The sequence below is a fragment of the Haemorhous mexicanus genome, chromosome 3 (assembly GCF_027477595.1).
Source record: "Haemorhous mexicanus isolate bHaeMex1 chromosome 3, bHaeMex1.pri, whole genome shotgun sequence".
NCBI lineage: Eukaryota > Metazoa > Chordata > Aves > Passeriformes > Fringillidae > Haemorhous > Haemorhous mexicanus.
This window is the reverse complement of record NC_082343.1, coordinates 14,545,789-14,570,330: the sequence shown is the minus strand read 5'-3', so window position 1 is coordinate 14,570,330 and position 24,542 is coordinate 14,545,789. Positions and strand designations below refer to the sequence as shown.

Genomic DNA, 24,542 nt, shown 5'->3' with positions numbered 1-24,542 from the left:
CTCCCAGTGCCTGGTCATGGAGGTGGGATGGAGGAGGGAGTGGAGCCAGCTGGAGCTAATCCATGCTAGGAGAGCTGCACTGGCCCTTCTGTGCACAGGGATATTGGTCTTGGTACTCCTGTCATGTTCCTCACAGGAGGGTGTGTTGATGTAAACTCCTATAAACAATTCATGTGTATTTTTAAAAAAAAACAAACTCTTTTTCCTAATACTGTCCCTCCCTTCACTCTGGTGACAGAAAGGTGACAGCCCAGTCCTGTCACTTAAGGCACTTGGTATTTGAGCAGCTTGGCTGCAGCAATGCTCAGCACTGCAATTAAAAGCAAGGCTAAAGGGAGGAAATAATAGTTCATTATTGCTACAGCATTTTGCCCCACAGTGGAGCAGCCCAGTCCTCAGAACAAGAGTTTGGCTGAAAACTTCCAAAAGTGGGACTTTGTTCCAGCTGTGTAGGGTGGCAGGAGGACTACCCCATACCAGAACACGTTAGCAATTAGCAATGGCATCTGCCAAGAATTCATTTTAATGCACTACACCAGTCCCTTCTCAGCTGTTTTACTTATTCCCAGTGCAGGAAGGGCTGGAACAGCCTCTCTTTCAGGAATAATGTCCACACTGTCTTGGAGTTTTATCTTGTCACCAGAGCAACCTGTACTGATCCAAAACCACACTGACTGAACCAGTACATCTCCTTACCACAGGCCATGGTCTGAATTTCAGACCATGCAATGGTCTCAATGCAAATCTAAAGGTGCTCACTTGTACAGGGGCTTTGGCTTGAACTGTAAACAGAGGGTGTCAGGCCTCCCTAGTCAGCCAAACTGCCTCAGTAAAGTCTTAGTCTAAATGTAGAAGTGAGTTTAAACTAATCTGGAGGCAGCTCCCTATGCCACGTGCTGCCTCCAGCCATGACTATTACAAGAAACATCTGGCTAGCAGGTGTTTGTGTGACCAGAAAACACTACTACCAGGGCATAGTCCCATAAAAAGCCGAGGTTTCTATTCCTTGTGGAAGAGTTGCCATTTTCCCATTTCCCAGGTCTAGTGTAAGCCACCTTAATTTCAACAAGCAAGCAAACAAAAAAACAACCCAAAACTCAACAGTACAGTTGCCATCTTGTTTTTCCAGAGGTCAGTGCCACATTTTGGACCAATAAATATGTCAGGACACTGATGTTACTTGGTCTGTTCTCAGCCAGCAGGCATGGGTGATGCTTTACAGAAAGCTGTTCTGATATCACTGCGTGGTCACAAGCTTGACAATCATCCCAATGATCCGAGAGCCTCGGGGGCACATGCACAAATCCATGCTGGGATTCTTGATTTTATCCTGCAGCAGCTGGTCCAGCTCACAGCGCAGCTCCTTCACCAGCTCAGCCACCTGACACAGGGTAAACCACAGAGGCAGGGGTAAGGCTCAGCTGCAGCTCAGCTCTGCAACTCTCCCAGGATGGCCCCTCCTCCTCCTCACCTGGTGCGAGGCAGCCACAAAGCGGATCCAGCCGTCGTCCAGGGAGATGACAAAGTCGCCCTTGAGCAGCTGCATGTGCACCTGGCCGCCACCGAGCAGCACCAGCGGGTACACGGACACCATGCTGCAGTCCCGGATGAACACACGGCTCGTCTTGATCTTCTCGTGGTACACTAGGTACGGGCTCTCAAAGTGCCTGGTCTGGGTCAGGGACACAACAGCCTGGTCAGCATGACACATCTTCCTGCCTCTGCCACACAGGCCAACTGTGCCTCTTCTGCAGCGGCAGAGAGCAGCAGATGTGCCCACAGTGCACCTGCAGCACTAACAGATCCTCCTTGTCCCAAAAGAGCCGCCAACAACTGTTGGCTCCAGAGGCTGCAGTTCATCTCTGTGCCCAGGACACTCCTAACTCAGGAATGCACCATTATTTACACTCCTAACACAGGACTGTTCAATCATTAAGATTTTTTATTTTAAACATCAATAGGGATCCTCACTGTAATTTTAAACACTCAAGCAAAAGTGATTTCTTTAATAAAAAGAGAGCATGCTTTGCAGAAAAAAGCATCCTGACCTGATAATTCACAGACGAAGGATGAATATGAACATAACCATCATTTTTAGTAACAAACTTCAGCTCTTCTGCTTTTGGTTGCATTTTGACCGCTCCTGTACTGGTCTTCTGGTATTTACCCTCTGGCTTTTTCACCTGTATGGTAAGAAAAAAGGTTATAAAAATGCTGCACCAGAAGACACTTATCTTCATGTTTTAAATTTTTCAAAACCAGAAATTTGGTAGTAGCAACATGTCAAGTCACTGGAGACAGGTGCTGTCCAACCCTGACGTCCTTTGTAACCTCAGCCTTCTAAAAAGGTGTAATTTTAAGTGGCTTCTTCACTTTTCCTGCTGGCTTTTCTGTGACACTGTAATCAGCCTGTAGGAACAGCAGCAGTCAGGCAATATGAACTGGAGCTCTGACACCACAAGCAGCAAATTTTGGCAGCCTAAGCCAGGCTCAAGGCTGCCACACTGAGCCCAAATTAAAGCAGCCTCTGTGGATATGCTAGACCAAAGAAGGGAAAACGAAAAAGCATTCTTTTACCTGGACAACATTGGGATACAGGGCAGCACACAGCATAGCTGAGATCAGCTTGATGTTCTCTGCATTTGAATTTGCCTGTGAAATCAATAGGGGATCATTAGGGATCCTACAGTTAAGTCTGTAAAGGTAAAACTCTGCTCCAGGAATGACTGAATTCCTGAAACTGCTTTGCTTTTACAGCTGCACTTCTGTGCTTCATAGAGTAGGATGAGTCACTGCTCCTGCAGCCTCAGGTTGGACTTGGGCTTTGTTTCTCCCCACTATCAATGGAACAAATTGGCCACCACTATCCTGGTGCCCAGCTGAATTGTTCTCTGACATCTGGCTACAAAGTGGCTTGCACCTTAGAGAAAGCAAGCACAAGATGTCACAGCAATCCTACAACTACCAAACCCTGATCACCCTGATCATCATGTAACCCCAGGACATGTCTGGCCCCAGTCTTTCTGAAGACAGCCCACATGAAAAACTGCAGCAGCATTTTGAAGCACCGATGAAATGCTGTGAATTACCTCCTCTCCTGTGGCATCCAACACGCCATCACCTCCTTGGGACCACTTCTTCTCAATATCCCTGGCTCTCAATCCCTCCTTCACAAATCCAATGTCAGAAAGCAGCTCTGCAAACTGCCTCTTCAGACTGGCAATTTCCTACAAAAGACAGAGTGCTGTGATGGCTGCCACACCCTGCAGGAAGAGTCTTCCCCAGTGGCTCATTGCTGTCACTGGGATTCCGCCAGTCCCTCCCTGTGCCAGGCCACAAACACTGACCTACCTGAAGAACTCTTCCTGACAGAAAGTTCTCCCTGCAGTAGTTGTAGCTTGCTTGAGAGCCCTCTTTGATACTTAAACGCCATCCCTGATTGAGAGGATGGGAGGAAGCCTTTAATAGAACGTTTCTGCTTGGATATCAAACACATCACAAAACCCCAAGAGAGGCTACTGAGTTTTAACTCACCTTATAGGCCTGGAGAAGAGCCAGGTAGTCACTGTTTCCTACTGCAAACTCCAGCTTCTTTTTGTTTGCTTCTTCCCTTTTATCCCATGGTGACACCTAGACAGGCAGTAACAGGTTAGTGTGTTCTTCCCCTCACCACTTGGATGAGCCATTGTAGAGCTACATGGCACATTGTCTTTGGTATTTTCACAGCAGCTACAGGTCAGAATGCAAATTTTCCCTGTGGATAACAGAAAATATGAGGCATTCAAAAGAGCACCTGATTCAAACAGCCAAAGTGACAGTGAAGACACAGAGATCCAAACTGACCTCTGCATTCAGAGCTCAGATGTGTCAGCTCCATCCATTATCACTATGTCACAATTTTTATAACGAATAATTTTCACACCATATTCAGACAAAATGTGTGCACTTCTTGGCTAAAAATCAAAAATAATATTCACTGTTTCTACTGTATAGAAATATCACTCTGGCTGCTACCACATGGTTTTGAACTTCTGCTTATAATTGGACAGTTGTAACAAGCACTGCACTAACACATAATTTAGGCTAAAAAGAAGAATTCAAATATCAAGTGTAGCATGCTGCAAGTCCCAACAGCATTTTAGTGCTGCACAAAAACACAGCCCTCAGGTTAAGAATACTTACAAAAGGTGACTTAAAGGCCAGGCTGGCTGCTATGGTGAGCGCAGGATCCAGGCAGCGGAAGATGGTACCAAATAGCATGAGCTTGCCAATCCTGACATCCACAGGCAGCGAAGCCAAGTGGTATCCCAGAGGAGTGAGCTTTTCCTCCGGAGTTAACGCTCCCAGGTCCCGCAGTCGCACCTTTGATGCCTGCAAGGACTCAGTCCTGGGGGGCTCGATCAGTCGCGATAAGACAGAGTGAAGACTCTGCTCAGAAAACATCTCCAGGATCTTAATTCTTAAGAGAAGGGGAGGGAAAGTTAAAAAGACAAAACAAAGAAAAAAAGCAGCTTAGTTCCATATACAGGATAAAAAAAGCGCAAGTTTTTGTAAAAAATGATTGAAAAAAGCAAACAGAAAACATGCATTGAAGAGCACACTCCATAGAAGAGGGCCTGTAACACAAAGCTGAATCAGAGAACAATGTGGAGTAGTGAGTCTGTAAGAACAGATTTCTATTTAGTACACTGAAGTTTGAAATAAAGTTTTTACTGCAAAACTGTAATTTCTGCTGCTTTGTTTCCTTTCAGTACAAAGGGGTGTGCAGCAGGGACAGGAAGGCCTCTTCCTTTAACGTTTGCATGATGATGGTGCTTGCTGTGGGTTGTGGCAAGTGCTCCCTGCAGCAAAGGAAGGACATTCTGCACGCTGGCTTTTTCAGGAAACACAACAGCTCACCTTAGACAGAGCTGCTCCAAGGGCACTCTCTGTATTTCTGGCAGCTGTTGTTTTACAAGCTGATGGTTGTAGTGGTGGCTGCTGAAGAGGTGGAAGCAGACGCCTGAGGCCACACGTCCTGCCCGCCCTTTCCTTTGCAGAGCATTGGCCTTAGACACAAAGGTGTCCTCCAGACTTTCCATTCCTTTGCTTGGGTCGTATCTACAGGAGAGCAAGAGACAGGCTTGTATTCACACAGCCACGGAATGGTTTGGCTTGGAAGGGACCTTAAAGATCATCCAATTTCATCTTCCTCTGCCACATGCAGGGACAGGGCAGCCACAGCTTCTCTGGAAAACCTGTGCCAGTGCCTCACCACAGTGAAGAATTTCTTCCTAACATCCAATCTAAACCTGCCCTCTTTCACTCTGCAGCCATTTTACCCCTTGTCCTGTCACAGGCCCTTGTAAGGAGCACAGAGAGAACAGGCTGGAGGCTGCCAGCTACTGTATGGATACAATTCCCACCCCCGCACTTGGATCTGAACTTAGACTGGCTTTCTCCACCTTGTAGCAGCTTTCTACAGACCAAATTTCCTTTCGGTTTTTCCAAGCTCTTTGGAAAACTCAAAGCTTGAAACAGTTTACAAAACCCCAAGGAATAAATGCCAGTACCTTTTCTCTTTCATTTTTCCAGAGTCAATCACATAGACCACATCATCAATGGTGACAGATGTCTCTGCAATGTTGGTAGAGATGATGATTTTGGTAACTCCTGCAGGAGGCCTGAGGAACACAGACTGCTGTTCTTCACTGGACAGTGAGGAATGAAGTGGATAAACCACACACCTGCAAGGACAACAGGACAAGATGCTCAGGGCATCTCCAGCCTCTTCCTTCTTGGGAACAATCTGCCTGCACACACTTTTGCCTCACTAGACACTGTCCAGAGTGTTACTTCTCCTTGTAACCATCCAAGGCCAAACACAACCACAACTAAATGTAACTCAGCAAACATTCTGAGATTTCAGCAGCCTGAATCATGCAGAGCACAAAATGGAAAGCATTCCTCACTAGGGTCTCTGAGAACTTCAACAACTGACCTTCTTGAGCTGAGGAGAAAAACAAAAGGAGGGATCCAACAAGATAGAAAAGGAGTTATCCTAACTGGAGTCAGCTCACACATTTAATCGAGCTAATTTATCCCTGGATAAAGGCAGGCTTTGTGCAGGAAATTACTCTTTATTTATGGGTAAAGACTGACAGTTTTGGAACTTTTCTGCCTTACCTCTTGCTGTGCCTGTTATTAAAAAGAGCATTAGTCTGAAGCTGTTCATAAAGCATCTTGATTTCTGCTAGGCCAGGCAAAAATATCAACACAGCACCTATATATGTAGATTAAAAAAAATTAAAAATCACTCAACAAAAAGGACGGCACAGTATTTTATTAATGTGCAATTATTGTACTAAAAAAGCACACTGTAACAGTCCTTCACAAAAGACTTCTCGAAGTAGATAATTTTCTCACCTTCCCCCTCCCATGTATATCACAAGCTTTGTAACTCCACTAGCAATTTATCTTTTCAAAAATAGTCAGTAGCTACAGAACCTCTGCATGAAAATCATTAGCTTTGGGCTGTCCAAGAAACTTCCAAGAATCTTCTTTCATTTATCTCCCAAGGACAATGAAATTACCTGGGGGGTATGAATGTCTGCCAGCAACTATCCATTCCAGCAAGGCTTCAATTAATTCTAGATTAACTTTGTCCAAGTCCATGACAGACATTGTTTTCAACACTGCCTTGCTAATCCCTGGGAAAAAAGAAATAAAAGATGCAGTAAATCCATGTCCATGTAAAAAACATCTGTGGATGCACGGGACCAGCTGTTTAAAGAGCACCCGGCTTAGACCTGAAGAGGGCATATCCATGCTGAGCCTCAAGCAAAGCTGCTTCAGCAAGAACAGATACAGAGAGCAAAGTGGAACTAAGAAAGCATCTGAAAAGGGATGGAAAGAGACAGTAGCTGAAAATTGTCCATTTTCAGATGCTAAGAACTAGTTTCAGCCAAGACTTTTGCTTGTAGTTTAAGAGAACAATGGGTTCTCTTTCATTTTTTTTAAACTAGCAGGATGTTTCTCATCTAGAACTTAACAAATGCAAAACTTCTGAATTATAGATAAGCATTCAGCTTACAGTGATAATATCCCACACTGTCTTGTGCCAATTGATTGTATTTAAGAAGGAGTTCACCTTTATATCGTGTAAGGAGCTGCTTCAGAGTTAATTTCTGGTCTGGGTCTGAATCTCTGACCACGGTGTCAGTGGTTTCCAGAAGGCCAGCACGCCTCAGGTCTTCCTCTACTTCTTCAAATGCAGTTCTTTTGTGTCTCCCATTCTGTTCTTGCTTTACCTTCCTCCTGTAGGGACTGCTGTCCTCTAAAACATACCTGGGCAGCAGAAGAACATTTGGTAGTGTGAAAAAAAGCCCAACAGTCTCCTTCTAATAACTAACTACAGAGATAGGGTATCTAAAATATTTTTTTTTTAAGTCTGAGAGGAATTTTGTATAAACCATAGATAATATGAAGGTCAAGGTGCTTTAGTAAAGCTCCAAGAGTGCAGGCGATGAGGCAGATCTGACAGGATTTACTTTTAAAATAAATGCACAGAACTACTGCAGTCTCAAGGTCAAAAGTGTAACCTCAACCTCACCACCCAAATACATCTGAGAATGTGTGAATTTCACACCTTGTCATTGCAATCACATCTTCCAGAAAAAACTGGTCCACAGGAAACGTTCGACCTGAAAGAAAACACGAGAATAAATCTATCTATACAATAGCATGGAGAAAAGAGGAAAAAGACCAAAGATTATTGTAATCTTATACAGGTTATTATGACATACACTGGCTTCGCAGCTCTCATCTACACTGCACTCTTCAACACAATTTCTGACTAGGACAAATAGTGGGTGTTTTCCAAGCACGGAGTGTTCAAGGCCAGGTTGGATGGGGCTTTGAGCAACCTGGTCTAGTGACAGGACATCCCTGCCCATGGCAGGGGGTGAAACTAGAGGACCTCTAAGGTCCCTTCCATCCCAAACCAATCTAGGATTCCATGGTAACATGCACAATGCACTCACACAGGCAGAGAAGGGCAGATACACCTAGGGGAACACACCCATGTTCCTCTCCAGCTCCACGTCATAGCTCAGCAATTTAAAAGGCACATTGGGCTAAACGTGTACACATCCAGCTGATCCTTTTCTCACAAGGATACAGGAGAGTCTTCAGCTGTGGTGAAACTAACCCAGGGAACCATGTCATGCACATACCATATAATGATTGTCTTCTGAGGAGGGAAATTCTGCTGGTATACAGACAGCACAAAAATGTCAACATTTTCAAGTCCTTTCTCTCCTAAATCTCATCAGTCTCTCCCTTTAAGTTTTCAACATCGAATTTCTGGCATACATCCTCATCTTGAATTGAGAAACACTTTGCAAGAAGAAATAGTGAAAGCAAATCTCTAAAACGATGAATGACAATAAAAATAATGATTTTTACCTGGTATATTGATGATAGGACAGGAGTGGAAGTACTGAGAGAAAAGCTCAGCATTCAGGGTGGCACTCATCAGTATAATGCGCAGGTCTGGCCTCTGAACCATTATATCCTTCAAAACCAGCAGCAGGAAGTCACTGAAGAAAACAGGCAAAAGAACATTTGAGTGTCTTCAGCATGAACTGTCAGACTATTTTTCTCCCCTTCTGTCCACCTTGCTGGTGTTATCAACAGCACAGCAACACCACACAGAAGCACGAGCTTGTTGGAAAGGCCAAGTGAAAAGCAATCTGCAAATCTGACTCTTTTCTGGCTGTTCCTTACTGGAGTGTCAGGATTACTTAGCAAAACCATTTAAACAAAAGTTTTATAAATGACTTACATTAATGACAACACAGATAAGAATATCAGATAAGAAATTAACTCTAAGTAACAGATGAGTCCTTTTTGCTCCTCTTCTTCACTAGAAGAGTTACTCAAACTTACCCACTCTTCCCTGCTCACTGTATTTTTCCCTCTATATCTACAGCTTTTGTGGCATGACTAGAAGACTGGCTTGAAGTGATTTTAAATAAGAAAGAAGAGGAATCCTTGAGAGACACAGGCTCTTTTAAGTGGCTAAAATACCACCTGAACGGCAGAATAATGGGTAAGAGACAAAGCCTCTTAGAAACCCACTGCACTGCAGTGTTTGACAAAGAAAACAAAAACAGGACGCTTTCCACTTAATTTACAGAGATACTGAGACATCATCTTTTGCCTGTGATCAGTAGGTAAGTGAGGTAAAACTGCAGGAGGCTAGAACAGGATAGGATGAGACTGTCTAGTAAAATCTGCAAACTAGAAGGACATGTGAGCATTTGTCCCTTGCTCCGCTGAAGCCTGCATGTGAAGAATTATGGTACTTGATAAAAGCTGAAACAAGGAAACTGTAAGAAACAGCTTTGGTTAAAAAGTTACTTAACCCTCCAGCCCTATCCAAAACCTCTGCAACACTGCTGCAAAGTGAGGGCGCTTTGGAGGCACAGCAGTTTCTGAGAGATGTGCTTTCTCACAAGCTGCTGCAGCACAATTTCCTACTACAATGCCCTACTAAAGACAAGAACCTAAACCCAGACTCTTTCCACCATCCCATACTACTGCCACAGGATCAGTAGTACCCACTTGCACCTTAGCCATCTTTGACTACGTTTCCTCATTTTGCTTACAGGATAAGAGATTATTTACCTTTCTTCTGTTCTTTCGTGAACTTCATCAACAATAACATGAGTGACTCCCTGCAAAGTCAGATCTCCTTCCAGCCTTCTCAACAGCACACCAGTAGTGCAGTACAAAAGCCTGGTAGCTGAGGACTTGAAGGGTAAGACAAAGCATTCAGTTGACTCTGGGCAAATTAACACAGTGCAAAGAGAGTATGTGCTGCATTTGGTTTCAGCTCAGTGCCAGGTTTGACTGAGAGGGAACAAGCAAACCCTCCTGAAGATGGAATTTTATTTCTTGACTAACACTGACAACACCTGCTACCTATCAAAAAATATGAACTGCTTTTCCTGTGGATACTGTTTTCTGGTAAACAACTCACATCTCTCTTCCTAGGAAGATCTCTTTTTTAGCACACTTCTTGGAAAAAGCAATCAGCTGCAACACAGACAAAAGTTCACTTCCAACACAGTAGTTTCTGTCTGGCTGTAGCTGCACCCTTCAGTCTCCACTTGAGAGACACATGGGAATGGCACCAGGCAGAAAAGCAGCCAGTAGCCTTCCAAAGGACAGCAGGATTACTCACACTCTCAAACCCCTTCACCTTGCTCAACAGAAAGCAAACCTGCAAGACACAGCACTGCACTCTCATTCTGCAAAGTGAACTGTGCAACTTGAGATGAAATAAAATACAAAACATGTTTCTTAGTATTTTATAAATATAGATGATACAAACTTGCTTATCTCACTGCATGGCAGGTTTAGGGCAGAGATTCTGTACACTAGAGAAGCACTAAGCACATTTTAATAGGAGTAAATGAAAACCAGCAAGAAAAGCATATGTACCTTTACACTTTCCAGACGGATCTGATATCCAACAGTGAGTCCAATCCTTTCTGTTCTTTCCTTAGCTACACGTTCAGCCACAGAAATGGCAGAGATCCTGCGAGGCTGAGTGCAGATGATGTTTGCAACTCTGCTTGGAGAGCCTTGTAATGAAGCATCCAAGATAAACTGAGGAATCTGAGTGGTTTTCCCACATCTGCACAACAAAATCAGGATTTAATTAAAAACCCCACAAATGCAACACCTTCCACCCACATAAATTGACTGCATTCCACTGGAAATTTGCTTTGTTTCACTGGTGTGATCCTTCACATGAAGTTCACCTAGGACTGATGTCACTGGTTTCATTGGTTACAGATGAGCCACCACCCCAACCTTTCCAGAACATGGGTCATATTTCATGTAATTCTGTGTATACTTTGATATATAAAGTCTGTATGTGCAATCACACTCCTTACCCTGTCATGCCACTCACAACCAGAACTTGGTGGCTCTCAAGCAAACCCAGAATGTTTTCTCTCTCTTGCCATGCAGGGAGCTTCTGTCTTTCATACAGCATGGACTGAAAGTGCCTGGAAGACTGATGGACAAAGACAGCACAGCAGTAAGAACACCACTGGGATGGAATAGAACCATCTGAAACAACAGCTTGTCTCTTAAACATTTATTTCTCTAAAGTAAGCAACAAAACTGTGTTCTGCACATTGTACCTTTTTCTGCCGAAACTGCGTGCAGATTTTAACATTTTCGTTATACAGAGACTTTGCCTGCACATCATACTTTTTGGAAAGCTTCTTCTTCAAGTTCACATAACTCTCATTCTCCACAACAACTTGTTCAGGCTCTTCTTCCTCCTCTTCTGCCACCACCTCTTCTTCCTGAGGCTCTGACACTGTTGAGGCTTGAGACAGAGTGTACAGTTATATACTGTTATTAGTAAGGAACAGGCAACGAAGGAGAGAGAGATGTGTTCCAGCAACATTTCCAACAAAGAACCTTGTTAGACTGGGCCTGAGGGTCTGCAGGACTGTTTCTGACATGCATTTAGTTCAACACCACCAGCAAACCTCCCCTCACCTCACCATATCACCCACAGCTTCTCCAGCCCCATCCCACTTGCCCCTACTCCTGAACCAGGGTCTGGGGGGCCACACATGGTTAAGTGGTTTGCCTTCCTGCACATTTTCCATGTGCCCCAGCTCACTTCTCCCATACACAACCACTTCTATGCAGTACAAAATGCTTATATGTTAGGGTAGTTTTAATTAAGTGTTAAGTCACTGTCAAATACTTTTAAACCAAAGCTGAAACTGGACCAGGTACTTCGGTGCCTTTGCCTATCAACTGAAGCACGATTTGCTCAGACTGTCAGCCAGCCCTTGGAAGTTTTAAGGCTACTTTTACTAAAAAAAAAAAAAAGGTATTTTATAGCATAAGGAATATTTTATAACTAAAGAAAAATATTTGGGATCTCAGTTTCTGGAACAAAGCTGTCTTTCTGCAGGGGTGCTCAAAAATGGAATACTCTGTCTTACTGTAGCAAAACCACAGTTTGTCACTATTTAAGAGCTCTACAACTTGATGCACTTGAAGACTGTCTTGAAAAAAGCTTGCCTTAGATAAAAGTAGCTTTGGAATTGAGAGCTGGAAAGTCACCCTGCCACAAGTGACACAGACTCAACTCTCCCCCTGTGAAATAAACCTGTCTGCACCAGCATAAATAGAAAGGGATGATACTTGAACAACATTCTATAACCACTTTCCATATTTGCTCAGCCTTAAATCCACCTTTTTAAGTTAATTTTGAGCTGTTGGTAATTTTAAGTAATCTAAAAAAAGAGGTTTCTGAATTGATGAGTTGCAGATGCAGCAAAGCTTGCAAACAACCTTCCCTGTTCCCTTCCAAGCACACTTCTCTGGTCCATTCTGAGCTCTCATCTCCCAGTGCTTTCCATGGATTGTGTGGCAATGGGTATCACTAACTCTGCCAAACCAAACCCTGTGCTCCTTGAACTCGGTTCTGGCCAGCACAAAACCTCTCTGCTGTAGCTTGATTACAGAAAGAACTTCCTGAGGCACAGACAGATCACGGATCTGGCTCACCACATGACTTCAATCTCCAGAAATAGATTTGGAACAGATAGCTGAAGTGGGGGCTCTGCCTTATCTCTCTTTTTTCCTTTTAAATCTTTCTGACTGTTCTTAGCCCAGAAACCATAAAGGAGATTTGGTGTACCTTCAGCCTGTTGATTTGAAGCAGGTGCACTCTCTGTCTGTGGCTTTACAGGAGGTGCTGCCAGCAGGGAGACAGGAGGAACACTGAACTTGTGATGAGTATTGCTCAGGAGTTCACTGATCTCGTGTTCGTCTTCTAAACAAGTCACCAAGGTGTACACCACTGGCTCATGAGTCTCTGCAGCTGCCAAGGCCTTTCCAAAGAGGAACTCAGCAATGTGCAGACGACAAGCAAGAGGCAGATTCTCGTCAGTGGAGTAAAATGCCACAAGAGGTGCCTGAAGAGGATACTTGTTCTCATCAGGAAATCTCACTTCAAGTTCATATATGGGACTTTCATTATGTCTGAGATGAGCATCATCTACACAGTTCTTGGATGTGTTTAATGGATGGTTTGGAGGGAATTCATGTCTAAATCTGCATTTTGAACCAAACCTGCAGCCTCCTTGAAGGTAAAATTTACAAATTTCCTTTGAAGTCTGTTTTGCTGTGTCCATTGTACTTTTTTGTTTAGATTTACTGAACCTGTGTGCTAGGTAGTCCAATTCCAAACTAAAAGTCCAAACACGATTTTTAATCCTTTCTACAAATTTTTCTCCATAAATTGATCGGAGGGCAAAAGCTTCTTCTTGTCTCTGCTCTAAACATTCCTCTTGACTGGCTTCAGCAGCTGCTGCAGAAACCTGCATCTTCTCTCCATACCTTTCAGAGAAGCACTGCAATAGCAAATCCTCCAATGATGCCCCAATATTGCCATTGCAGGACTTCAGCACTGCCCTACAGCGCTCACAGTCAAAACCATACCTGCACCAAAACAGAGAGAACAGGGCAATAAGTGAGTGAGGCGCTCGTGTGAAGCAAAACACCCACAGACCTGCTTGATCATGCTCACAGCAAGGGAGCATGCATGGCACTGCCTCACACCTCAGAATGCAGCACTTAATAGTTTCAGGGTTAGACTTCCCCACTCAACTACAGAAATTAAACTCTTCAGAAAAAGCTGTCACATATAAAATGCTCCCAAACCAAGCAAAAGTACTGAATAACTATTAACATCTGAGCAAAATGGATGAAGAACACAAGGAGGGCTTACAGAGTATTGAGACCAGGGATCTACCTCTTCATGATATAAATTATTCAATAAAGCATCACCTGGAGAGTTTGTGCACAGCAAATGAAGACACTTCACTGTCAACAATTCTGTGCTCAGTTAGCTCAGCAGATAACCTTGGCATTGCATCAGAAGCTTCCTGTTCTGTTGACCAGCACTGTTCATCATCCAGGTAATCAGGCTCATCGTCATCTTCTCCAGCTACACTGATAAAAAGAGTTATCAAGTTAAAATGAAACAAAATTAAAATGTTGAGTAGACATAAAACTCTGCCTCTGCAGTTTTAAATCCTTAATTTAAATGGTAGATTTGGCTACTCCTTTTCCAGAGTTATTATTGTAGGATATTAACAAAGCAGAGTCAAAACCATAGGATTTGAGATATACTTAAAACTTAAGGGAAAAAATACTGTTTCTATTTCTAACAGTATGTCTGCTAAAGCATGCTCATGTAGAGGAGCTGGAAGTAGTGCCTCCATTTAAACTAACTCTGATTCAGGTGCCAGATCCTGCCCTTGCAGCTCTTGAAGGAGTTCTTTCACTCTTCTCTGGTTCTCTGATGTCATGTGTATGGTCTGCAGAGGCATTCTTGCTTCAGGTCTCTGCTTTGTTTGCCCTCCTCTTCTGGCAGGGGCATTTGATCTGAAAATTAAAATAGGACATAACCACGAGTTATCTGCCTGGCTCAAATGTTCTTGACTGAATTGGGATGTTGGGGCCCAAACTTGTAATTCAAAACAGGAAAATCAAAAGAAGAATAATCCATCCCCTAAGGATTATTTAGCTGGAATCACTCTTACGTGACCATGATTTGTGAGTCTTTATCTGCACACACATGTGCATACATGCACTGTATCCTATGTTGAATCCAAAATGATTTACTGAACACTTTTCTAGGTAAAGCTGTTCTTAGACTACAATACAACCACATATTTCTAAGCTAGATGGGTCAGAACTCGCACAGGATACTAAAATAATTTTAAATTGCTGGTTTTCCATGGCCTAGCTTCTGTTTTGTAATACACAAATATTAATACCCTGTGTTTATTAATGTGTTCTGATCAAAAGTGTCCTGAAATTACTTTATGACCAAAGAAGAAAATCAGAGGTTATAATCTTTAAAAAACAAAACATTAATCAAAACAGGCACATAAAAACTTCATACTGAAACATTTTCATCACCCTTTCACTCTACTCTATATTCAAACACGTCCAAAAACCAGCCCCAAACGTCTATGTATGTCAACATACAGTATCTCAAATGGTCCAGAGTATGCCAAACACCTCTATGCCAATCCCCCCCAAACCAACAGAAATACCTGGATTCCAGCCTTGGTTCCTCAAAGAGACAAAAATCATCTCCATCATCCCAAATTTTGGTTGAACATTTCCTACTTCCACCAAGCTGAGGCTTGTTTGAATGGCCACTGCTGCCTCCTCGTCTTCCACCGCCTCCTTGTCTTCCGCCACCTCCTTTGCCTCGTCCTCCTCCTCTGTTGGGCTTTCCTCTTTTCCTCGCTAACCAACTCATGTTTCCTTGGGGAAGAAGAGGAAAAAACAGTCCTTAGTGGTGAAGGTGATTAAGCCCATAATTTATGTCTGAGCACACAGTTTGTTTTTCTATGTGACAAAGCACCCTCTCAAACCACTGTTAATTATCTGCATGTTGGTGTGTCTGTATGCACCTGGAGCAAAAAATATTCTTCTGGAGCATTGTTTAGTGAATTCTGTGGCTTTAGAAAATAAAAGTAATATTCCTCAGCCAAAAGCTGCAAGTTTGACTAAACTCTCTGTCAAAAGCGCCTACCAGCAGTGCTGCCTAAGCTGGGAACACCAGCAGCAGTTCTGCTACTCTGATGGGACCCTCTTGGACACGGAAGCCCACAGGACAAACCTTCAAGGGAAATTTCACAGAAGCCTCTGCCCCATCACTTTTTAACTCGCCAGCTTGCAGAGCTGAGACTAAAAGGTGGAAGGGGAGCTAAAGCCCAAGATACAATGCTTTTTTTTCACATTATCTCATGCTGGGCTCTCTTCTGCAGGGAGCTGCCCATGCTGCTGAGCCTGGTCAGGGCAGTGATGGACTTGTCCTGGCAAACAGGCGGCCTCCTCCCTTTCTCTCAGCAGTCTTTCCCAGTGCTGACAGCCCATCAGCACTGCCCAACATTAACACATGCTCCTAGGCACCTCCTGTTAATGGGAAGCTATTGCAGGAAACAGTGAGCAGCTGGGGGCGGTCCGGCAGGAATTTATTCCCTGGATCTCAGCACTGGCACCTCTACAACCAGGACAACACCTGATGTGGCCGCGCTCAAGTAACAGCCCAAGGGGCTTGGGAAAGAAGCAAGTTCCCCTTTTGTGGCCGCTCTCCCCCCTCCAGCTCCACTAGGGCTGGCCAGGAGCCCACAGCCAAGCTGACCCCGCCCGGGGCAGTCCGGCAGAAGTGAGGGAGGGAGAAGGGAGACCATGGCAGGTGCCCCACGGCCTCTGTCACACACGGCTCCGTCTCGTCCTCGCAGCTCAGAGCACAGAGCCCCGGGCACGGAGCAGCTCCGCCGGCTCGTCCCGCCCTTCCCCATGGCACCTTCCCCTCCCCAGCTGTCTGGGACCCCCAATCCTCACCCAGCCTCGGCTCTCCGGACCCCATCCCCTGCCCACCTCCCCTCAGCCGCCCTCGCAGAGCCCCCGGGCAGCCCCTTCCCCTCCACCGCCGCTTTCCGCGGAATCGTGACACACACTACCCCCGGCAGCTCCACCACTCCCCTTCCCCAGCGTTCCCACCTCACTCCCGGACTCCCCGATCCGGATCTGAGGCGTTTCCCTTCCGGGCCACGGCACCTCCGCCCGCCCCGTCCCGCCCCGCTCCTGCCGCCCCGCCCCGCTCCTCGCACAGCGCCTGGAGGTGGCGTTTGCGTGTGGCTTTGGCTGCTGAGCGTTTGAATATCTGTGTGTGTGTGGCTGGAACAGTGACACCGGCTGTTTGTTCCTCAGCAGGCACGCTGGTTTTTAAAGTAGCTCTCGTATTCCCGAGTGAAGACGAGAACGATGCTTGAAAATCTTGGTAGGTGCTCGCTGCACCAAGCCACAAGTTCCTGAGGGAGCTGGGGGGACTCGGCCTGGACAAAGGGAGGCTCAGGGGGTCTTCACTCTCTGTAATTCCCCGACAGGAACAGCCAGATGGGGGGCAGCCTCTTCCCCCGGGTTACAAGTGACAGGCTGAGAGGAAACAGCCTCAGGTTGTGCCAGGGAAAGTTTAGATTGTCTATTAGGAAACGTGTTCATGGAAAGGGTGGCCAGCCATTGGGACAGGCAGCCCAGGAAGCACCGTCCTTGGAAGTGTTAACTCTAGGATGTGGCACTTGGGGCCAGCCATGGGTTGTTGGTGGGCCTGGCAGTGTGGGGTTAATGGCTGTACTCAGTGATTGTGGAGGTCTTCAGCCTTCACTGCAAAACTCAGTGTGTGGGACTAAAAGGGAGGAAAGTGATACTAGTTTCAGAGTGAGGGTGACATAAGTGACAAGAGACCCCAAAGCTGAGTCACTGAGGTGGGAAAGGCCTCTCTGCAGATCCCTGCACACACAGGGTCACCCAGACAGCTGCCCTGCAGCACATCCTGTCGGGCCTTGCCTCTATGGATGGAGACCCCCCACAGCCCCTCCAGGCAACCTGTATCAGACTGGAGTTTAAAGAAAAAAACTACCACAAAAATAAAAAGAAAATTTACACACTGGTTTGGCTGTATAAGAACTACCACAGCCCCCAACCCAGAGACAACACCTGCCATGAGAGTGTTTTCTCAGGGTCCTCCTGCCAATGGTGGCCACAGCCAGCACTCTGATGGTCCATTTGGGTCTGCTCTGCCCCAGAGAGGCTCCCCACCACCCCCACAAGGGGAAAAATGGTTCATAGCGATGCTGCTGACTCACATTCCGTGCCACCCAAAGGTGCCTGCTCCCCCAGGGCTTATGTGCTCCATGGACCCACCTCTGGGAACAGGCTGTGTACAGGAGATGGAGAGTCAGCTCTGGGAGAAGTGGCTCTCTACAGCCAAAGAAATACATTGCATGGTCTCATGGGGTTTTGCCTCTCAGATGCCTTCTTGTCTTGAGGTGAAAATACTTCTATACTCATACATATATATGCCATTCTAATTTTTTAGAGGGGGGCTGCAAAAGGACACCTGAGTTTGTGCTTGAGGAGAACAGTAGATTTTGTTCAATTTTCTTGTTTTTGGCTTCTGAAATAGCCAGCTCAAAACCAAAAACAAAAACCAAAAAACCAAACAACCTCCCTCCTAAACCGAAGCAACAACAAAAACAACAAAAAGAAACAAACAAAACCCAAAAAAGAAATACTGTGTCCTCTGTCCCTAGTGCTTGACTTCATAGGTAGCAGCATCTTCCAGAGAGCTTCTGTTAATTTAGGAGCCTGTCCTTTCAGCTCTTTTGCTAGGGCTCCACATTTATCTCTGCTGCTCAGCAATTACACTGATTTAGGCTGTGCAGTTTCACATTTCACATTTTCTGCCTGGAGGGTATCTTTGAAGAAGATCCTTGCTTTTCAGGGAGAAATCAGTCTGCCTTTTGTTACTGTGCCTCCTCCTTTATGTCTCCCTGTTCTTATGCTTCAGAGTAGCTCGGTGGACTGGCCCAAGCACTGCTCTGACAGCCCTGCCCTTGGGTTACTTGAACTCTCCACATGCTCCCTTTGGAGCAAAGAGCCCTCCGGTGAAGGGCTGATCCTCCTTAGGGAAGAAACTGAGCAGCTGTGGAGGGCTGCTGCTCCCCACCCTCCAAGCCCTTAATTATTTTTACTCAAAAGAAAATTTTTCATAATCTAGCAAGAAACAGAAAATACTCAAGTGCTGGTTCGTGTTGCTGCTCCCCTGCCATGGCACTTTGGCAACCTTGCCCTTGGCCCCTGCGACTTCTTGGCCCTGGCATCCTTAGGAAAGCCAGGCTGTCAGCAGGTAGGGAGGAACTGGTCCTGTTTCCCTGTCCCCATCTGGAAGTTGTCTTTTTTGGATGCCACAGGAGGTACTTAAGGTCCTCTGAGCCTGGCAAAGCAGCATGGCCACAGCAGCCAGAGCACGGCCCTACGTGGCCCCGCTGCTGTCACTTCCCAGAGCTCCTCGCCCTCCCTCCCCAGCCCTGTGCAATGCTAATTAAAAAGTCAGAAATTCTGCATCGCCTTCTTCCAAGTGCACAGTCCTGGTTTTTGCATGGGCACACGAGGATGTGACCCGAAGATTATATAATTAGAAGGTTTTTGTTATACTTGCATTTCAAATCAGTGATTAGCATGTGACAGTCCCATCTTGGGAAACGTCAAACCACCATTGCTCTCCTCTCCCTCTCTCTCTCCTTTCTTGCACAGTGCTAATTCCCAACTCTAGCAACCACCAGTGCTGAAGGATCTTCAACTAGCCTGGGGTAAGTTTAAAATGTATTTGGCTTGGGATGAAGACTGGGATTAATTATGCCATTTTTCATATTATGGATAAAGCTAGAGCCATAACTAATTATACTGTGTGTGCAGCACATAAAATTATATTTAAAGTGTTTTGCATCTTCAGTGCCCGCAGTTATTTTCAGCTGATTTCTTTTAAGATTCTGAATGGAGATCTAGCTTCTTAGTGTGATGGACAATCTTGTTAGGCTGCATTTACAGTGAAGTTTCTAAAACAGTTTAAAAAGGCTTTTTTTTTTTTTTCCTCTCTCACCATTTACAAGCAAAATTGAAGTATCATGCTAAATTGCCTCATTTGGATGACAGCTGCATTAGAATTAGTTGGACGCAAAGTGCAAGAGTGATGAGAGTAAATAACTGATTTTTTGTTCTCTTTAGAGGACTGGGGGTTGTTCTCTAAGTGGGATATTTAAAACAGCCAGCAATCTCAGCCAGCAGCATTGAGACAGTCACCAGGAAGATCCCAAGCATTTATTTAGGAAAATGTGGATGCTTAATAACTGAAGCAGCAAAAGTGCACATGGATTCCTGCACTGTTACCCATGTCATGAATTCAGAAGCAGAATGAGGCAGGAAGCCAGACAAACAGTTCTGCTCCAAGGCTAGGCTGTGAACGCTTTACTGAACCCTGCCTGATTGCATGCTGAAGCTTGGTGTAGTCCCTCAGTCTGTTTGATCTGTGATTTCTGCACAGCTGATTCTGTCTCCCAGCTGTGCCATTCCATGTGGGGGAGTGCTGGGAGGGGGAGCACGGTCACACAGTTTCACTTCAGGCTGCAGGAGCTGCCTCCCCTCTCTGCACCGTGCATGGCTTTGTGCAGGAATCCCACTCCTGTGCTGCCTCAAGGGCACAGCTCACTGGGACCTCATCCATCCATCCATCCATCCATCCATCCATCCATCCATCCATCCATCCATCCATCCATCCATCCATCCATCCATCCCTCCCTTCTCCCTCAGGGATCTCATAGGAAGTGGGTGCTGGGCCCAGGCTCTGTTAACAGGTTGGCTGCTGTGCTGGGCAGGAGGAGCTGCAGTGCCAGCTGCTCATGCAAGGCACCAGGGCAGGGTTCTTTGCTGGCCACCAGTGGCCAGCAGCATGGCAATCACAAACAGCAGATGTTCTTTGGTTCCAGCAGATTTGGCTGCTGGAGGGGAGGTAGAAACAAAAGGGGAAAATACATCTTTTTGCCATGATGGAGGAATCTGGTGGCTTTAACACCTTCAAATTATTCTCTGGGCTTTGCTCTGGAGATATTATTCTGACTAGATGAGAACTGCAGGAGTGTAAATGAGTTTTAGTGCTCAGCTCTGAAGAAACAAGCACATCTTTGCCATTTCTTGTCCCTAAAGCAGGGGACCTGGGCTTGAATGGCAGGCCAATACAGCCTGGGAATGGCTCCATGTGACTGGGTACTGAGCCTGGCCAGTGGGGAGCTTGCAGAGGAGCAATAACATCTCCTTGTTGATGAGGGAACAACCCTGTGGTGGCTGGCACGTCAGACAAACCTTGGATTTGCCAGAGGTGGAGGCCTGGTAGTGGTTTAGGAAAGGGCTTGTACTTGCTGCTGATGTGCACATGGAATCATGTCTGTGTGTACAGGGAGGGACTTGCTCAGGACTGAGACAAAAACATGAAGGGGGGGATCCTCTCCAGCCTTTAACTGCCTCAAGGGGGCTATAAAAGATGGAGTCCAGAATCTTCCCAGAGGTGCACAGTAAAAGGCACTGGGTACAAGCTGCAGCTAAGGGAAACCCTGACTGGATGTAAGGAAAAATATTCTTCTTCAGGGTACTGGAGGGCCCAGAGAGGCTGTGAAGACTCCAGTGTGGGAACTGTCCAGACCGGAGCTGGACTGAGTCCTGAGGAAGTTTGACATTACTCTTGATTTGAGCAGGAAGTTGAACTAGAGCCATGCAAGGGCTCCTGCTCACCTTGATTCTGTTGTGAGTTTAGGACTTGTTCACTGCCAGCAGAGGCATGGTTTGACTAAGCACCCCCCATCCAGGGTCTTAGGACCAAATACCAATCCTATTCTCCAAGCCATTTTTGCACCCTTTAGGCACAAGCCAGACACTGTTCAGCCAGCTCAGACTCCCTGAAATCCTGGTCCCTGGTGAGGTCAATCTTAACAGCTTCCCCACCCACAGCTGGGGGGAACAGAGGAAAAACTTTCACTGCAAACCAGGGCAAGGCTCATGTTCTGTTCCAGTGATTAGGAAGGATTGATTAGTTTTGCTTCTTATATTCAGCAATTCAGGAAAACCAGAGAGAGAGAGGCAATGTTACCTATTCACCAAGTACAGCAGTGAGCCTTAAGTTCTGGGAAATAGCCAATGTTAATGCAATTATTTAACACAACAAAGAACCAAGGGGTAACTCAGGAAATTGCGGGTTGCAGATAAGAGGACACACAAAGACAGTTACTCTGGTAAAACAGGTAAGATTTTCTGGACCCACTTAATCAAGGTCAACCTACTTTGCAGTGCAGTCAGATAGCAAAATTCCTGGTTTGCCTGGAGCAGGAGGGGATGGCGGCATCCCCGGTGTCCCAGTTTCAAAGAGTCATTCCTGAGCTCTGCAGAGGACACAGACTGTGCTTAAGCATGTCCTTAACAGAATAGGCAAAAATGAAATCACTTAATTTCCAGCAAAATGCCATTTTCTTTGTTTTCAGTGAAAACAGAGGAGGTTCATGTTTCTTACATATCTGTTTTGTCTTTCCTACTTGTTCCTCTTCCCCCAGCATTGCAAAAGCAATTCTGAATTTTAAAACTAACAGTTTCTGAAATTTTAAACTAACAGAACTTAACAGAACTAGTTCTGTTAAGCACACTAGTCCTAGTTCAACAGCCCGGTCTCAGGAATTTTCTGTGGTGCTGAATAATTTAAATTGGAAGCAAAGTTTTAACAACTCTGCTACTGAAGTTGAATTTATAAGTCTGTTTTGCTCAGAGACACACACTTAAATACCTTGTCCTCAAAACTTCTAGAGAGATTTAGCTATTTTATAACAACTTGCAGTCTTGTAATTCTCTGGAATACCTAATGCCAAAAAAAGAAGGTTTTTTGGGGGGGGAGGGTTTGGGTGGGTTTTTGGTTTTTGTTTTGTTTTGGCGGGTTTTTTGGTTGTTTTTTGTTGTTGTTGTTGTTGTTGTTTTGCTGGAGAGGGCCAGCACACAGACCATAGGGTGACAGGCTGAGTGAGCTGGGTTTGTCCAGCTTGGGGAAAGGAAGGCTGGGAGGCTTCTATAGCCACCTGCAACTACTTAATAGGGGTTGTAGTCCAGACAGCCAGGCTTTTCTCACAGACACAATGAAAGGACAAATGGCCATGGGCACAAACTCCAACAAAAGAGACCATAAGGAAAAAATTCTTCCTTGTAGAAGCAGTGTAGCCCTGGTAGCAGGAGCAGAAAGGTTGAGAATTCTCTAACCTGGGACATACTTAGACCTTGACTAGGTGTGACCCTGAGTAACTTGGTCTAGCTTTGAGGTTAGCCCTGCTTTGAGTCAGATAACTCCAGAGGTCCCTGCCCATCTAAACTCTGTAATGACTCTAAGAGTCTTCAGAACAAAAAAAAACCTGCTATACTATCAGCTGATTGAAAACAGATGTAACAAACTCTAAGATTTATCTCACTGTGGGAGCTTTCCCAGCTGATTTGTACAAATCCCACTTCAAAGGTCCCTCCATCTTTGCTCAGGTTTTCCACATGCCTCACCAAGGGATCCTCTGTCCTGAGAAGTCAGTGGATCTTCTTAGCAAGTGATCTTACAAACAGCTCTCTTACAAATAAGTTTATCTTTCCATTAACCCTCAATCTTAAGATGATGCTTAACCTCAAGTCCCTCCAGTGCTGTGCTGGAAGCCTTTCAGTCCACACCAGACCCTCCAGCAAGAGGCCAGCTGGGTATTCTGTGGCACTGGTAGTGTCACCACCCTCCTCTTGTGGAAATTCCACACTCAAAAGCTCTCAGGTTTAATGTGTAAGGCCCAAAGCTACACCGCTGACTGCATGAGAATCACCTGCTTCTGCTCTGATTTTCAGTAGCCACACAGGACTCTTGCATATTTTGCAGTTCTCCCATCTATTTAATGCTCTGTGCCTTTCTCTGTGCCTACTTCTCTGAACACATCACCCCAGAGTTCTCTGAACCACCTTGGTAGAGCTGTGCCAGCAGAGCTCTGTGTCATAATTATGCTGGCCACTCCAGTCATGTTAGCAAAGCCAAGGATGACTCACATCAGCCTTCTGCACAGCTGTGTCCAGCGGGAATGGAGGTAGGAGGTTATTCTAGAGTCCTAAATCACATCTGGTCTCCTAATAAGGCTGGACAAAAGCAGACGTGAATCGAACCCTAGGAAGGGGCAATGTGGATGTGGAGCATGGCCCATGTTGATAAAAGAAATCTGAGCTGGTACAATCCATTTTTCTGTGTCTCTGCCCATGTCAATAATCAGGCAGCAGGGTCCTAATCCCAATAGCAGGTGAGTGATGAAGTGCATTACCACGAGACTGGCTTGGGCACAGCATCATGCCCTGCTGTCCCTGGTTCCCACAGAGGCCACACCTCTCCACATTGAGGTGCCTTGCAGCACTTCTGCGTCTCCCAGTCAGGGAGGCTGTGGACAGAGAAATCAGGTACAGCAGAACAAGTGCTACCTAAAGTGCTGGCAGAATTGTGCAGCAGCATTCTGAAGGCAGTATTTCTGTGGCCCAAACACAGGTCTGAAACAGATTTTGGGTGACTGGTTGCCTAGCAAAAAGCTGACTCTTGGATGCAGAACACCCGTGCAAGGTGTTCACGTGCTGTTTGAACTACAGCGTATTTTGATTCAGTGTTTATACAGGAAGCATCTTGCTGAGAAGACAGTTATCTGTGGGACTACATAGAACCTTTTAGTCACCTGTCCATGGAAGCACAAATGGCCTTGGGCTGGGAGGGAAGTGTTTGTACCAGCATCCACTCTGTGGAGGCACTGTGAACCCAAACAGATCTTTAGGATGCTTCATTCTCTCTCAAATCCCTTCTCCTGTCTCTGTTGTCTGAACTTCGAGCAGCTCTGCTCAATAAACCCTTTCTGAATCTTTCTGCACTCAGGGTTCAGATCAGCTGACCCACCCCAGGGCTCACATGTGGGCAGCTCTATTCCATGGGATGTTCCCAGTGACCAGCCAGAGCCCTCCCGAGTGAGGACAGGAGTCCCTGCGAGGACGCACACCCCATAGCAGCC

General features: G+C 45.6%; 1 protein-coding gene across 3 annotated transcripts; it reads right to left on the bottom strand.

The window, feature by feature from the left end:
* Positions 1-978: 978 nt before the first annotated feature.
* On the bottom strand, positions 979-16,690 carry DHX57 (DExH-box helicase 57). 3 transcript variants are annotated; one of them, XM_059840888.1, is made up of 24 exons: positions 16,615-16,690; positions 15,153-15,369; positions 14,323-14,475; positions 13,876-14,040; positions 12,725-13,527; positions 11,199-11,389; positions 10,947-11,068; positions 10,489-10,684; positions 9,670-9,794; positions 8,446-8,579; positions 7,628-7,682; positions 7,130-7,326; positions 6,573-6,689; positions 6,166-6,262; positions 5,553-5,726; positions 4,900-5,100; positions 4,183-4,459; positions 3,535-3,630; positions 3,352-3,435; positions 3,090-3,227; positions 2,578-2,652; positions 2,049-2,183; positions 1,472-1,672; positions 979-1,381 (listed from the first exon to the last, which is right to left on the bottom strand). In XM_059840888.1, the coding sequence occupies exons 2-24, from the start codon at positions 15,362-15,364 to the stop codon at positions 1,238-1,240; spliced, it is 4,092 nt and encodes a 1,363-aa protein (XP_059696871.1). In that variant the 5' UTR covers positions 15,365-15,369; positions 16,615-16,690; the 3' UTR covers positions 979-1,237. The 3 variants fall into 3 exon arrangements, with proteins under 3 accessions (XP_059696871.1, XP_059696870.1, XP_059696873.1); XM_059840887.1 differs by lacking the exon at positions 16,615-16,690 and having other exon boundaries at positions 15,153-15,985; XM_059840890.1 differs by lacking the exons at positions 15,153-15,369; positions 16,615-16,690 and having other exon boundaries at positions 13,876-14,035; positions 14,323-14,460.
* Between the last annotated feature and the right edge of the window lie 7,852 nt (positions 16,691-24,542).